This window comes from Ochotona curzoniae, unplaced genomic scaffold (genome assembly GCF_017591425.1).
Source record: "Ochotona curzoniae isolate NIBS_2020 unplaced genomic scaffold, NIBS_Ocur_1.0 contig_64, whole genome shotgun sequence".
Taxonomy (NCBI): Eukaryota; Metazoa; Chordata; class Mammalia; order Lagomorpha; family Ochotonidae; genus Ochotona; species Ochotona curzoniae.
In genome coordinates, this window is record NW_024466502.1 from 50,329,689 (window position 1) to 50,346,806 (window position 17,118).

The window sequence follows — 17,118 nt, forward strand, 5'->3', positions numbered from 1 at the left end:
TATGATACCGGATGTCATTTCTATTTCTGGCTTACACTATTATAGGTGATCAGTTAAATTCTGTACCTGTGTCTTCATCTTTAATAATAAGAAGAATAAAAATGAGCCAGAAGAACAAACTGACATGAAAGATGCTGGCTTTCAAGTAAAAATTAATGGTTCCTCAAATAACCTAGAAATTCCTTAGGTACTCCAATTTAACTCAAATTTCTCACCTAAGTTTAAAGTTTGAAAAAACATGAGTTTCAGCGCACTGATTCCTAGGTCAAACTTTAGGTCCCATGTGGTCCATGAACATGATCATGGCAGCTCATTACCATTTCTGAGATTTCAACAGCCCAAAAGGATGGCTCCTTGGCTTGGTTATATATTTCACTACTTGGGTTTTCCTATCAATCTCACTCAAGTTGCAATTAAAGAAATCTTGAGAATCAGTATCTATGAAAAAGAATCTGCTTGTACATCAGAGTTTCTATTCCCCAAATAGAGTGGAAAATTGCTTTAAAACTTATTTCTAACCTAATAATGCTGATACAAATAGTCAATATGAAATTATAATCTTTCATAATCTTGCTTTGATAAATGAGTTAAATACATGTTATAGGATTCCTGACAAGATAAAATGAAATAATGAATCTGAAATTGCTAAAGTAATTATAATTCATAATATTAACTGTTTCTAAAATTAAAACTGTTTTGAATTTAAATACTACTGCATTGGTGGGAAAAGGAATGAGTGTGGGTCTATATTTAAGGCATAAGATTGCCTATATTTCCAAACATAGTTTCTACCAGGACTAAACCTGTACTAAACTGTGTCCCCCACAGAATTAATCACAGAAATTCACTATTTTTTTTTGTCCCTAGACATCTTTCCTACTGGTTTTCAGATATTTTTTATGTCTGAGTCATTCACATAATTGTAAGGCAAGTCAGTGTGGGCACTGTGCCCACTGTACTGCAAGCCAGGATCCAGCTGGAAACACTAACACTCTGGGTTCTTCTATCTTTACTCTTTATTTTCTTGGATATCACAAGGAATATTTGAGCTAAATGCCAAGTAGATATGAAAGGACATGCTCTCTAAAATTATGACATCTCCTTATTGCATCCTTTTGCAAATGTGGAGAACCAGCACTACATTGCTATCTAAATATTACATTAGAATCTAAACGTGATAGTCAAAATCGTGTTTACAAGATGTTTACTTTCTTTTCTCTAAAAGAAAGCTCAGCTATGAAGTTTGGATTTTTACCAGAAATGTATCTTCTTTGTTCAGTTATATTAGCTTATTTTCCCAGAATTAGCTCCATTTCGTCTACATCTGCACACTAAGTTCAAATGATATTTAGAAATAAGTTATAACCAATAATACTAATACAAAGACGTATGGCTTGACAGCTCTTTGTTTCTGCCACATTTAGGACTTCCTCTGTTAGTTGACAAAAGTATTTGTCTCCTGGACAACCAGTTGCTTTAGGAATTTGGGGGCAATAAATTGGGAAGCTCCAGTGAAAAAGCATGAAGCTTCCTAAATTTTATACATTACTAGCAATAAAAGTGTCTTGGTCCAGTGAAAGGATATTTTATATACTCCCCTCAAAGAATATCAGTAACATTTTCCATTGATATTTCATTAAATTTTAGGTACCATTTTTAAATTTTAGATACTAACTTTTCTGTTTTTGATAAATAAATTTTTACTTACTATTTTCTCTCAAAATATGGTGCATCAGAAAAGGCAGTTTGGGAAATATTTTTTTTTTCAATTTATTATTTGCTGCCTTCAGCAATACTATCTATCAATAAGAGTAACACATTGTTAACTATAAATAAGGTTATGTTCTCTTGACTAATTGTTTAAATTATGTTTTGAACTTTACAATTAAAATATTAGATGGTTTAATGTTAAATTTTGCTAATTAATATAATTTGTTGTTATTCATGTTGTTGATGTTGTACTCAACATATTAGTTAACAAAAGAATAAAGAAAACAGTATGATACTTGTCCTTTGGAGTCTGGTTTAGTTAAATAACCATTATGATCTTAGGTTGCACATTCGTCTTGCTGCAAATGATGGAATCTCATTCTGGTTTATGGATGAATAGTATTCTATTCTGTTTATGTCTCATATTTCCTTCATCCAATCATCAACTGACAGACAGATGACAGTCGGACATGTCTGATTTGCTTCTGTTGGAAAGTCCTCATCTACATTCATACAGGACACAGGTCTTTCTACTTTTGCTCGCAGAACTCTCTCTTTAGAGGAGCATTAAGCCAGTGATTAAGGAGAAAATCAAATTAAATTACCAAAAAATTTAAAAACTGGAAAAAATACAACTATATGCTTAGGCACATAGCTAGAAGTACATAAAAGCAGTTCTACAACATTAATAAATAAAAGGGAAAAGTAAAGCATTAGGTTTAGTATAATAAAAGTAATAACTCTAAGCAACATTTAACTGTAAAATTGTATTACTTCTTTTAGTTAGTAATGAGATATCAATTGTTGATTAAATGTATTAACATATTTTCTTCTGGTAGCCTGCATTTAACCAACATTTTAAGCTTCTGGTAATTAACAGAAAGATTTTAATATTTATTTCAGAATCTCAATTATCCATCGAGTAAGTTGTATCCATATTAAACAAATGCAGAGATGAGGACTCAAATTCACTAAATCTATTGTTCAAAATCACGTGGCTCCCTTGTACTGAAACTAAGATCCAGAGTTTTCATCCCTGTGGGTCAGGATCCTGAACCTTTTCTAAGGTACCAGAAGGCTGTAGAAGGAAACCAAACACCCAGATATTGGTGCCAGAGCAGAGAATCCTCCTTCTAGACTGTCACCACATCATGTAAACAAGTGATGTGTATTTGAAAGAGTGTGTTGGAACTTGTGTTTAGACTGTGCTATGCTGATATTTGTTTTCTTCCAATTGTTCAGGACTGTTTTATATGAATGTTGCCCTGGTTATATGAGAATGGAAGGAATGAAAGGCTGCCCAGCAGGTAAAAATGCCCATATTCTAAATTAGATGAGGAAATTGTTTTGTGTGAGGAAAAAGAGTTGGGAAAGCTTATAAAGAAGTGGTGTGTGTGTGTGTGTGTGTGTGTGTGTGAAGTGAGAGCCCTCAGCACCATCATACATTAAAATCTGGCTTCCTATAACTCTGACAATACCCAAGAAAAGTAGTCTATCTAATTCTTCTTTGAAATGAGAGGCATTCGGATATTCAGTGTCAATGAACACTCCTTTCCTTCAGCTACTCCTTCTTTCCAATACAAAGTTCTCTTGTCCAAGGTAATCTCACCAGCTCTTCAATGTGACATATACTGTTTAGCTGCTGTTAACATAGAGTCTGAATTTTGACATTTTCTCTGTAAGTAATCACAGCAACACTGCAAGCACAATCCATGAGACTGAGCATTTAGGGAGACTGAATAATGTCATTGATGACCATGTCAAATGATTACCTCATACAGGATCTGATAGCATGTAATTTAGCTGATTGCAACTTGTAGCTATTTTAGCATGAATGCATGAACACTCTCATGCAATTCTCTCTGCAAGACATTTTTGTTTCCAGTTTGGAATTAGGACTTAAGTGGAATCTTGTTCAATTCAACATTTTTGATTTGACTCTATCACCACATGTAAGTTCTTTTAAAAACCTAGACATGTAATTTAATCTACTAATCATGTCACCTTGTCTTGAGAGATTCTCAAAGGTAGCAATAATATCTCGTTTGATATTATCCAAGTTATACTGTTTTTATGTCAAAAGATATTAGGAAAATTAGTTTACTGCATAATAATGGATGAATCCTTGGCCATTCACAGGAATCTTTCTTCCAACATTAAGGAGGAATATCTTGGCGCGTTCAACCATATGAAGTATATCCTACTGCAACTGTGATTAACAAAAGCATCTGTGTATTCATTTTAGCAATCCAAATCTACAAATAATATAGTATAATATAAATAATATAGTATAGTATAATAATAGTATACTATTTATAATAATAGTATACTACTTAAGGAGTTTCAAACTTATATGATAGAAATGACTACCTTTCTCCATTGCAATGTTAATTGAAAAACACCTTTTCTTTCTTCTTGAATGAACTAGAGATATCTTTTGATCATGGTAATTGAACTCCTGCTGATACAGCAAAATGGGAACTAAATTTTAAAATATTTACAGTATGGTAGTTCAAAATTTGTTCTCTCTCAATACAAAAGATGTATGAAATAACATTTCTGATGGTATTTTATTATTTTGTACTGAACAGATAACTTTCTCCTAAAAGTGATGAGTCACGAGTTTCGATTACTAATATCACCAATTAAATATACTGCAGAATGTAGTGCAAACTTAACGGTTACATTTTTCACAGAAGTATTATCTTAAACACTTATTCTTTTTTTATGATTTCAGTTATGCCTATTGACCACGTTTATGGAACACTGGGCATTGTGGGAGCCACTGAAACACAGCGTTATTCTAATCTCTCAAAACTGAGGGAAGAAATTGAAGGAAAAGGATCATTCACTTACTTTGCACCCAGTAATGAGGCTTGGGCAAACTTGGATACTGTAATTCATGACTTTTATTTAATATACCTATTTTTATGCTATTGTAATTTCCTATCAATTGAATTGTAAACATTGGTATTCATATATACTTTATGTTGTTCTATGGTACATATAAAAGGAGATATAAGAAGATGAATTGTTGAAGGAAGGTTAGTTATATATATTCATAACTGTAATAATGCCCAGGTGTTTTTTTGAAGAAACAAACCATTATGAAGCAAATTGAAAATATGTTACTTCAAAAAACTAATGAGGAGGTAGAAGACAAAGAGCAAAGAGTGGAGGAAAATATTCTATCCTTGTATGTATGAAATTAATTAAATGGTTATCTATGCATTAATAATTCTTAAAATGTAATTTACAGAGGAAAAATAAATTGAATAATGATGAGCAGAGGTTATCCCACCCTTACCAATCTAAACTTTATCTATCCTTACAGTTCTATCTCTAACCTATTTTAACAGTAAATTTAATCTTCCTGATTTGACCTCTGAGGATATTTTTGTTTTTCCTTCTCTTGTAGGTCCTACAACATTTAATTTTGCTATGGCTCTGAGAAAACAAATTTTAAGAGTTAAATCTTTGTTTTGCTTATTATTGTATTTCTTACACCATGGAGTGCAACATAATATAATGTATGGTACTAGATAGATTAAATGATACAAGATGGTTTGGATTCTAAAGTTTGTGAATGAATAACAAAACACTCATGTTAAACTTTGTGTTACAAACAAACCACTTTTTTTTGTTTGTTTGCTATTTACATCATTTAACATATCATATAAAGTCATAATCCCTTGTGTTTAATTCACATCAAGAGTGTCCCCTTGTCAATATTTTCATTTAGAAAATTATTTTGCCTCTGAAAATATTAAAACAAGCTATTGGATTCAGAATCCTAAACTGAGCAACTAAACATATAAGATGCCTTAACCATTTGGAATAATACCTTTTCAAGGTATTTGAGTCAATTTTATGACCACCTGATAATACAATAAGAAAAAAAATGAAAGTTAGAAATGTGATTATCATAGAAATTTCAATAGTGAACCATAACAGAATAAACTTAGCACCATTTCATTTTCCCTAGGATATCCGTAGAGGCCTGGAGAGCAATGTAAATGTGGAGCTGCTGAATGCTTTACACAGCCACATGGTGAATAAGAGAATGTTGACCAAGGACTTAAAGAGCGGCATGGTTATTCCTTCAATGTATAACAATTTGGGGCTTTTCATTAACCATTATCCCAATGGGGTAAGCTTCATTAATTTAAAAAAATGCATGTTTCTTACTAGTATTTTTCTTTGTACCTGTAATAATATTCTCAGGGAATAATAAAATATTGATGAGAATAACTTAAATGCAATTATTCCTCAAATGATGTAAATCTGCATTCCAGCTACTGTTTTCAACCAGAATTATTGCAAAAGATAAATCACATTGGCAATTTGGCTTGGGTGCTCTCAAAAAGGAAATTTCAGTAATTGGTGTGTATTAGGTAATTTTTATACATAGCAAAAAATAATAGGAGAATGAGTGGTTTTATCATTATTCTGCCTATACTGATTGGGGCTCCTGTGCATTTGAGTAAGATTATTTGGAGGAAGATATCAAATGAACATAGGAGTCTATCAGTAGGATACCTAGAGACAAAAGGTCTGGTGACCCAATATTAGTAAGTCACTGTAATAGGCAGATTATATAACTATGTTTTTCTCACTCAGAAATTATTTTAACACCTATTTAACCCCCACCCCTGTGTAATTCATTCACTAACATTAGAAATGGTGTATGACTATATAAAAAAAGACTAGGAATAATAATTCAAGTGAAGGAAAAAACTTTGTTTTGTATTCCCTGGCATGTTACATGTAACTGGACTTACATTCTGTAGTATTTTCTTTTTTCATATATATAGAAATAAATAGGTCTTCATTCACAGCATTTATATTCACCATGTATGGTCTCGTACATAATAGGAAAAATCAAAGACTGGAAATGGATTGGAGTTTTTGGTGGCCTATGGACAGTCCTGATTGCAACACTTGATTTTCCTAAATGCTTACAGGTTGTTACGGTTAACTGTGCTCGAGTCATCCATGGAAATCAGATTGCAACAAATGGTGTTGTACATGTCATTGACCGCGTCCTTACACAAATTGGAACCTCAATTCAAGACTTCATTGAAGCAGAGGATGACCTTTCATCTTTTAGAGTAAGTACAAGAGCAGATTGTCTTGGATCATTGAAATATCTCCTCTTCCCCTGTAAAAATCTAAAAGCAATAAAAATGCCATTAAACAAATCTGGCAGAAATGTAGCAAATGTACTTCCTGACATGAAATTATTCTATTATATGCGTGAGCTATCATCTTCCGCTGTGAACTAATAGACATGATAGATTAAGAATGCTTATTATGTGACTGTGATATATTCCAATCATTTGGAATACATCTTTCTCCTTTACTATATGTATAGCTGGCTGTTGCCAAAGTGATAAAAACATTAACCAATTTAGCCAAGTCTTATCAATTTCAAAGCTGGTGTAAGGAAAGCTGCAATTTGGCTGTGCCAAAAATAATGTTTTAAAGACCTAATTTGAATCACTGTCAAAGTGAATAAATCAACTCCCTCATGCAAACCCAGGCTAAGTTGTCATTTTGCTTCTGATTTGCAAATACAAGACAATGAGAAATTCACTTGGTTTTCAGGCAGCTGCCATCACATCTGATATTCTGGAGACCCTCGGAAGAGATGGCCACTTCACGCTCTTTGCTCCCACCAATGAGGCTTTTGAGAAACTCCCACGAGGTGTACTGGAAAGAATCATGGGGGACAAAGTGGCTTCTGAAGGTAGGAAAATATTTCCTGTCTCAAAAATCTCCCAGAAGTTCAAGATGAAACCAAAAAGAAGAAGAGACCCTCACCAGGAGTAATGGCTTTGATAAGTAAAAGCAAGGAAAGCTTGCATTTGAAGCTATGCTAGAGAAAGTTGTTTAGAAAGTAGGAAGAGCATGATCTTCAAATGATGAAATGATGAAATACAAAGACTGATGTAGGGACATTTGTGTCAAGTGTCACGACGCTCCTAAATTTGGTTTGTGAAATATGTGGAATTTGTTCACTTTGCATATTTTAGATGAGAACGAAATTGAAAAACAATAAAATACATTAAAGATCAAATACTTTGGTGCTATTGTCAATGAAATAAGCGGAAGCATTTAGCAGGATTTGAGGGTATTTAAAAAAATACTGCATTGCAAATTCTAATATTGCAAATATATATTGCAGTACTTATCATTCTAAAGTTATGCTCAAATATACAATGGAGAAAGTCTGCACTTTCCTGAGCCATGACTTATTGATATATACAATGTTGTTTCTTTCAAGACTCATTCTGTTGTCAGATAGACTTTGCCTTTCATGTGCTCAGCCTGTCCTAAAATACATTTAACTCATTTAAAATTAGACATTTTGACAATGTAGGTGTTTACATTTAACATATTTAAGTCACAATTCCTCCCACATCTTCTTCAAGCAATCATTTGTATTTTGTCTGTTTTCATTTATATTTTGTCTTATTGTCTGCCAGCCTCACAGTTTATGTAGAGACATGTCAGGATGAACAGCTAACATGGGACACCTCTGTGCTGTTCTGGAACTCACAAAGAACTCCACAGGATGTCTGAAAAACGGATTCTTGTTTTTACATTGGAAATTACTTTCATAGAATAGCTGAAGCTTAATCTTTCCACATCATCTATTACTACAAAAATCATTTCCTGAGGCTCATCTTTTCGTTTTTTACTTCCTACCAGGCCAACCTCTTTCTATTGTGTACTTGAAAAAAGAACCTTCAATTGGCTACAATTTTATAAATTTTTGGCCAATTCTAATGATTTACAATTATATATTCTGTTTCTTAAGAAGAAATAAGAAAACACCCACACACACACAAATCCACATCTCTGAATGATCACATTATTTCTGTAGTTCTGAAAGCCCAATCCTTTTGATTCCAGCTCTCATGAAGTACCACATTCTAAATACGCTCCAGTGTTCCGAGGCCATTACCGGAGGAGCTGTCTTTGAGACCGCAGAAGGAAACACAATCGAGATAGGCTGTGAGGGAGACAGCATCACAATAAATGGCATCAAAATGGTGAACAAGAAAGATATTGTGACAAATAATGGTGTGATCCACTTGATTGATGAGGTCTTAATTCCTGATTCTGGTGAGTAGTAGCTTCACTTTATTTGTTTTACGTGATGTGTTTGACTCTTGATGGTATCTGCAATGCAAAAAATGTGAAAAAATGCTTATGTAGTCAGTCTAAGAGGGGCATGAGACGCACAGATACGAAATGAAAAGTGAGATTGCTAAGAACGAAATCATGGATGCCCAGGAATGCCCCATGCAGGGAAGTTTGGATTCCCAAGGTTTCTAACATTTAATATTTGTAATAATCTCTCCAAGCCCCAGAGATTTAAGGAAAATAGAACCAGCTGGTCAGCTTTGAATATCTGAGAATACTGTGACACCACAAGATGACAGGGAGATGAAAAGCGAGTAGTAGAGTATTAAAGAAAAGTATAGTAGGAAAATGGAAAGATATTTTCACTCCAAAATTCATTGCGATTACCAGACCCACAAATTGTAAGCTTGAATACACTCACTGAATATTGCTAGGTGTCTTATTACATTGGCATTGCAGCATTTCACGTGTTTAAAACCAGACGAGAACTGATTCGGTAATTTTGTGATGATTGGTGCAGCGGTGACAGTGTTGTGATGGGAATGGTTTCTTTTACAGCCAAACAAGTTTTGGAGCTGGGTGGAAAGCAGCAAACCACTTTTACAGACCTCGTGGCTCAACTAGGCTTGGCATCTTCTTTAAAGCCAGATGGAGAATACACTTTGCTGGCACCTATGAATAATGCATTTTCTGGTAGGTACTGGACACTGTCCTTCCCGTTCTCCCCCAAACACCTTTTGCCTTCATCATTGTCATCCGCAATCTTAAAAAGTGATGTTTTATAAGGTATTCATTAAACCTTACACTGGGTATACATAGAATATCACAGTATATTGTCTTCAACAAAATGTTTTTCATATTAAAGTATTTTTAAAAGGGTTATATTTTACACAGATAGAGAGACTTTATGATAAAGAGTGATAGCACTTCCAGTGCACATTAGGATACATTAAAATACATCTGAATATTTATTTGGCAACCCTTCAATCAAATTTAGGAATAGATATGTGCATTTTTATCTCCAAAATTCAACACTATATATCTAAAATTATAAAGAGAAAAAAGGCTATTTATGCTTTCCCACATTATGATATTATGATATGAAATTTTATATAGTATTTCATCTAGAAGTTATTACAGAGTTGTTTAAGTTAGCCCACTTTTTCCAGAAAAATAATTTCATAAGCAAATATTTACATTAGTAGGTAAAAATTTAAAATTTTAAAAAGTGTCACACAGTTTATAGTTTTCTGAGTATTAAACTGTGATGTAGGGAATCAGTAATCAGAAAAATGTTAATTTCTATAAATATATTTTCCTTTTTATTACAAAAACATCCATATATTTTGACAGTAGCTAATCTTTTAGAGGATATGTGCTTAGATTCTAACAAAGATGAATGTATGAATCAAAAACTGATTCACTGTATGACACTGTATCATGTCACAGTAATCACCACAGGCCCCAAATCCCACGGAATAATTATAATTATTTGGCGCAATATGTAACAGCTTCTAACTGGCGCATTGAATTGTTAGAATTCAGCATTTCTTTGACTCATGCTTTACGAATACAGGGTTCATGGTATTCATAGTACCAGAGATCATCCCTTTACATGATTTTCATCTAGTAAAAGATATTTTGATGTTTTCTACATAAAGATCTTTCTTGATGAATTTATTTACAGATGATACTCTGAGCATGGATCAGCGCCTTCTTAAATTAATTCTGCAGAATCACATATTGAAAGTAAAAGTTGGCCTAAATGAGCTTTACAATGGACAAATACTGGAGACCATAGGAGGCAAAAAGCTCAGAGTCTTCGTATACCGTACTGTAAGTGATTAGAGTCTGATCAGATACACACTGGCCTTAATGTCCGATGGATAGGAATGTCAAAGAATGATGTAACAGCACACTTTTCAGGATTCATAAATGTATTTTTAATAGATAATACTCACAGGAAGTTCAGAGAACTTGGTAGCTTGAGTGAACATAATGTGAAGAAAACAAAACTTCTGTGTAATTGTAATCCAGATGGTTTGCATATCTTACATTATAAATGTGTTCTATTATGTCCTAAAACATTAGTTATTCATTAATTCGAATTGTAAAAAATATGAAAACTTCTCTGGATTAGGATAGTTTTTTAACACAGTTTGAGAATTTTTTCCGCTGTACAAAATGGTTGTAAAGTAATTTTAGAAATTCCGCTTATCAAAAATACTGTACAGCTAGTACTAGTATTGCACTTTTGTGCAAGGGACAAGCATGGTACAGCTGAAAGGGACACAGAAGCTGCTCATCACAATACAGTCTCAAATCATGCACTGAAATTATAAAATAGATTGGCTTTATACATGTACATACATTTGTTACAAAAACTAGAAATTTTACTATACCAATTAGTTGCAATAAAGAAGATATATTGAGTACTTATCGAGACCACAAGAGGGAATGAAGTGAAGGAATATTACAGTTAATATAGCCTAAGGAAGGTGTAAGAAAATAGATCTTAGCATGGATGGAAAAGACAGCAGTGGAATTCCATTTCTTTCTTATTAAGTTTTGGCAAAACTGCCTAATTTATGGATTGACTAGCTTGACTAGTAATAGCAAACTTAGATGCATAAGAAAACTGGCCAGAATGCGCAAGCTATTGACAACAGAAGACAGAAACTCTTTACTGTGGCCCCAGAGGTTGGGAGTCCCTTTTGAAAAGCCAATCCAGAAACAATTCCCCCGGTTAATCTACCCAAGAAGTTCAGCAAAGAAGGCAACATCACGCATCCTTCTTTGCTTTCCTAGGGCGTCTGCATTGAAAATTCATGCATGGTGAGAGGAAGCAAGCAAGGACGAAATGGTGCTATTCACATATTCCGGGAGATCATCAAACCAGCAGAGAAATCTCTCCATGAAAAACTGAGACAGGACAAGCGCTTTAGGTAAGCTCATCATTTGCACCTTCACAAAACAATGGATGAAAATGATTAAATGATTAAATGCAATTAGACTGATCCTATTTTGCTTTAAGAATGTCTAAATTTCTTTGTATTAAGAAATTGAAGGAATGCATTGTGTATTTAAATTACTTTCCTATGATCAAATTTTGTTACAGGGAAACTGCATATGAAATGAAAAAAACATATGAAACATGTTTCCACAATACATGGATTCTCTTCTCTTCTCTCCTGTCCTCCTCTCCCCTACCATTACTCCTTTCTGCCCTCCCCTCCTCCCCCTTCCCTTCCCTTCCCTCCCATCCCCTCTTCTCTCCTCTCCATTGATGGTGAAATATCTAAAGCTGAATCTGACATAATAAATGTATTCCTTTCTGTACAGCATATTCCTCAGCCTACTTGAGGCTGCAGACTTGAAAGATCTTCTGACACAACCTGGAGATTGGACTTTATTTGCCCCAACCAATGATGCCTTTAAGGAACTTACTAATGAAGAAAAAGAAATTCTGATCCGTGAGTAGAACTGTATATTAGACAGTTGGCCCTTCCCTTCAGAAATTGCTCCTCAAGCCTTCCTGCCCAGATGTCTACGAAGTGTCCTCATGGGTGTTTGGCATTGCAAGGGATTCCATGATCTCCTTTCACAGCGCCTGCTTTTTCCTTTGCAACCAGGCTTCCTACTAATGTACATTTTGCAAGGTTGTGGGAAATGACTTGAGCATTGGGTTCTCTGACACTCACATGGTTTCCACATAGCCCAGCCCTACTTATTGCAGTCATGTAAAGAGCCAATCAATGGATTGAAATTTTCTCTTCTTTTCATTTTTCTGCATCCTTCTGTCTCTGTATCTTGCAGAGAAAATTTAAATAAATAAATAATTTTTAAAAGTACCTTTTCAGAGCCAACATCATGGTATAGTACTTCAAACTGGCTGCCTGTAACACTGGAATCCCATATGGAACTACTCTTTGCACAGCTGGCTACTCCACTTAAGATCCAGCTTCCTGTTAACATACCTGAGAAGCAGAAAATGATAACCGATATACTTGAGTCCTCTGTCACTGCTGGAGACCCAAAAAGGTTTTCAGGCTCCTCACATTGACCTGGCCCAGCACTGGCCATTAGAGACATTTGGGGAGTGAACTTCTTTCTCTGTCTCTCCCTCTCTCTGTCACTTATCCATGAAATTAAATAAATCTTTAAAAAATGTCTTTCATATTTATGGATAGCTGGGGCTTCTTTTAATTCTATTTCAAGCATTCAGAGCATCACTCTTTAATATCTTTTTACAGCTTACAGCCAGGTAGTTGAGTATAATGTTTACTTATGCTGCTTGTGTTAGAGATCAAAAATTGTTAATAATGAATGTATCAAAAATTCTCTGATCATTTGAAGCAAAAAATCTCCTGAAACAACCTGGACATTAGATTTCATTTGCTTCAATAATATTATGAGAAAATAAACTATGGGAATATTTATTTGGTGTCAATTCTACTTGATAACAGTAGTGTATTCAGTGGCATAGGAAACATCAGGCTCAATTTCAAAAATAATTGGTTTGCTCCAAGAAAGTTGAGTAATAACTTGGTTGACATGACTTACTGGTATGTTTTGACTGATATCACCTTTAGAGAATAATGAAATAAGAAACTATGGTATGGAAAAATAATGGTGAAAATAGTCGATCCCTTAGTCCTTTACTATGAAAATGTCAGACAATAAAATGTATAATTGAGTGAATATGTATTTTTTCCTGTAGGGGACAAAAATGCTCTGCAGAACATCATCCTGTATCACCTGACTCCAGGAGTTTTCATCGGAAAGGGCTTTGAGCCTGGTGTTACTAATATTCTAAAGACCACACAAGGGAGCAAAATATATCTGAAAGGAGTAAGTGTCTAGAATGAATTCATGGAAATGTTCATCTATTAGTAAGCTATCTTGAAGTCCACTCTTCAATAAAAATCTCGTTGACATCTCCTACTTTGTCAGGTTAATGATACACTTCTGGTGAATGAATTAAAATCCAAAGAATCTGACATCATGACAACAAATGGGGTCATTCATGTTGTGGATAAACTCCTGTACCCAGCAGGTCAGTATTGACTAGAATCATTAATAGGTTATTTTTTTTTCAATGAAACTGACATATATTTATTTCACATTTTCTTACTGATCATCATTTAATGATTCTTTTCACAGACATACCCATTGGAAATGATCGGCTGCTGGAGATACTTAACAAACTGATCAAATACATCCAAATTAAGGTATAAATTGTGATTAGATATTTATAATATGTTGAATAAACATTGCAGGTACAAGAAAAAAGGCAAGAAATAGATATGCATCCATAAATATAAATAAAGTTGGGTTTATTCTATCTTGCTTTTGTACCATTGGCCCACCTGCAAAAAAAAAAATGATAAATGTCTTCATGTTTTTGATCAACAAACACGTCATCAAAACTACTCAAGATCTAATAGTGTTTTGAGTGTTATAGAAAACATTAAGTTAAATTAAAAATGGCTTTTATTCAGTAAGTTTCTGGTCTAGTTGGAAAGATAAGAGCAACATTTAAATAACTAAAACTGTTATATCATCAAATATCTTTTGCTATTAACTGTAATGAAAAAATAAATAATTCAATCATAATTAGTCACTAATTACATCAGAATCAAAGGAATACTTTAATTATTTGTTCTTTTAGAATCAAAGATACAAAAAGCCAGGAATAAATTTAATAGTGTAGGTTAAACTTTGGATTATTTATTGAGCAATTTTTAAATTTCCCCACAGCAAACCCAATGATTTTTACACCGTCTAATCTGATAACAAATAGTTGAAAGATGATGCATGTGAAGACTTCATTTATATAAAGCTTAGTAAGAGCTACACTATTTCAAAAACAAAAAAGAATTACACTATTTCTTCTTTAATAAGTATTGTACTAGTGCTAAGCTTTTGCTAATAAAACAACTACATGTCATGTTACTAATAAAAATATTTACTTTCAGTTTGTTCGTGGTAGCACCTTCAAAGAAATCCCCATGACTGTCTATAGTAAGTACATGTCAAATACTTATCCCATGTAAATGGCAAGATGCAAAAAGTAGAACTAAAGTGATAGCTTTCTTTGTATTTGCAAATTTGATAATCTGGTATTTAGAGTAACAAACCTCATTGTACTCGCAGATGGACTTGATACCTCTGAGACGTGGCCAGATTTCAATGAATGCCTTCCTTATTTATTGGTGGGGAAAAAAAGGGATAATAGTATCAGGATGTAGGGAAGAGTGCCACAGTAGCATGGTGCACAAAGGGAGTCCAAAGGGAAGGAAATGCAAAGAGAAGAGGTACTAAAAGGGTACTTTGGAGTCATTGCAGTTCCAACAGACTTGACACCCTGCTCACAAGGCTTGAGCTATCTCAGGAAAGGGTCTGATGCAAGTGCTCTGGAATTCCAATGTTTGCAAGACAGCAACTCGGAAACTGTTTCCAAAATTGAGCAAAGGATTCAAAATTTTGTCAGCTGGTCAGCCTAAAGTTTCTATGTTACAAGGTTATTTATCCCTAACATTACCAGATTATCAAAATTAAGTTCCTTAAGAATGGTGCAATGTATTTTACTTTCATCAATGTAACACACAGACTACTTTTCTCAAGAATGTTTATACTCTATCTTCCTTCTTTCATTTCTTTCTTTCAAAGCAGAAATTCTTTTCATTTTGTTTTGGCTCTATAACTGAATACCCCCAAATGTATAAGTAGGTGAAATACGACTTCAATCCTCGCATTGATATTGGCTAGAAAATTATTCTATTTTGTATCATGGACATCCAGTTATTTAATTTAAAAAAAAAATTCCTTCTTTTTATAATAGATATGGAAAACCAGTAGAGTCGACATAAGGAGCAAAACAAAATGACTGCTACTTTCATTGATTCAAATTATGTAATAATAAGATACAATTCCAGTATCAGGTCAATTCAACACTCTTTTGAGGAATTAGTTGGTATGTTTATGATTCAATATGGTATCAATGCCAGCCTGAAAGAATAGCATTATATTAAGAATATATGTTATAACAAATTAAAAAAATGCACATGGGCTCTATTCATCAGACATGTTATGTCATTTTTTTCTTTCCAAAACACATATCTGCACAGGATTTCTTTCCCTTTGCTACTTTATCCATGAAATTTCCACCATTTAAAATACAGGGTAGAACAATAGTTTGTTTGCAATGAGACAAGATATTATGGAATTCCCTAGTTTCCTTTACTTGCATTGTACTCTCATTCACAGAACACAAACCATATTTTCTAAAATTATAAAAAATGACTCATCCTTGAAAGACCTGTGATTTTCATGTCTGTGTTTAATTTTTCTTTTATTCCTGCCAGGATGCACATACTGTTATTGAAAAGCATTATCAAAATATAGGTAGAGACCTAATACAACAAATATTTTTGTTTTCATGTCCTTTTGTTCATTTGCCTTTAAAATTACTTAATTGCACAAATAGTGTTGCCCCCAAAATACAATATATTCTAAATTGCATGGGAAGCTATACACTTCAGTTTAAGTTGTCAAATAATACATTTGCAGTAAAAAATATATAGGTATATATATATTTGTGTGTATATAGATAGATAGACCAGTAAAACTTTAGAGCATGACCTGTTGAAACTATATATCCTCAGAAAAGCTAAGCTGAAACAGTACCACAAATCAACCAAACAACCTGGACTCCAAGCTCCCTAAACCTTTTAAGCAAAAATATTAACCCATTAAGATAGATTGGAATTCTCTTGTGTATTTGATGGTCACAGGATGGTTCCTTTGTAGGCAGGATGCCTGTGGAATCAATAAAGCAGAGCTTCATAGTTTGAGATCTCAAGACATAAAATTAAATGTGACTGTAAAACAGACTCCACTCAGGCCCTAACCACAATGACCCACAAAGTTCATTCAGCTCACCTTGGAAATATGAGGTTAGACTGTGACAGGAAACAATGCTGTGCTTATATCTCGCCTGTGATGTATGACAACACCTGTTATGACTGCAGAGTAAGCTTTAATGAAGCCAATTATCTAATGGCATATATTATTTAAAACTTGCAATTACAAACAGCAAAAAATCAGTATTTCTGGCTGTGTAAATCCAGAGGCACATTTTCAACCAAAGCCAACTAGCTATCCTCTGCGAGCATTTAAAGTAAACTCAGCATTATTATCTTACTGGGATAAATGATATACACTTAAAATGCATGCCTTTGGGGTCCACTGTCG

The 17,118-nt window shown here is 33.7% G+C and overlaps 1 protein-coding gene across 10 annotated transcripts in view; it reads left to right on the forward strand.

The window, feature by feature from the left end:
- POSTN (periostin) overlaps positions 1-17,118 on the forward strand; it is a 32,508-nt gene that overhangs the window by 1,918 nt on the left and 13,472 nt on the right. For all 10 annotated transcript variants that reach the window (XM_040991488.1, XM_040991491.1, XM_040991492.1 and 7 more), the window contains exons 3-16: positions 2,953-3,017; positions 4,448-4,605; positions 5,696-5,860; positions 6,675-6,821; positions 7,318-7,459; positions 8,629-8,841; positions 9,421-9,555; positions 10,550-10,698; positions 11,671-11,807; positions 12,205-12,335; positions 13,583-13,713; positions 13,816-13,918; positions 14,026-14,093; positions 14,841-14,886. In XM_040991488.1, coding sequence (XP_040847422.1) covers positions 2,953-3,017; positions 4,448-4,605; positions 5,696-5,860; positions 6,675-6,821; positions 7,318-7,459; positions 8,629-8,841; positions 9,421-9,555; positions 10,550-10,698; positions 11,671-11,807; positions 12,205-12,335; positions 13,583-13,713; positions 13,816-13,918; positions 14,026-14,093; positions 14,841-14,886 — 1,790 coding nt within the window. The remainder of the gene's footprint in view (positions 1-2,952; positions 3,018-4,447; positions 4,606-5,695; positions 5,861-6,674; positions 6,822-7,317; positions 7,460-8,628; positions 8,842-9,420; positions 9,556-10,549; positions 10,699-11,670; positions 11,808-12,204; positions 12,336-13,582; positions 13,714-13,815; positions 13,919-14,025; positions 14,094-14,840; positions 14,887-17,118) is intronic.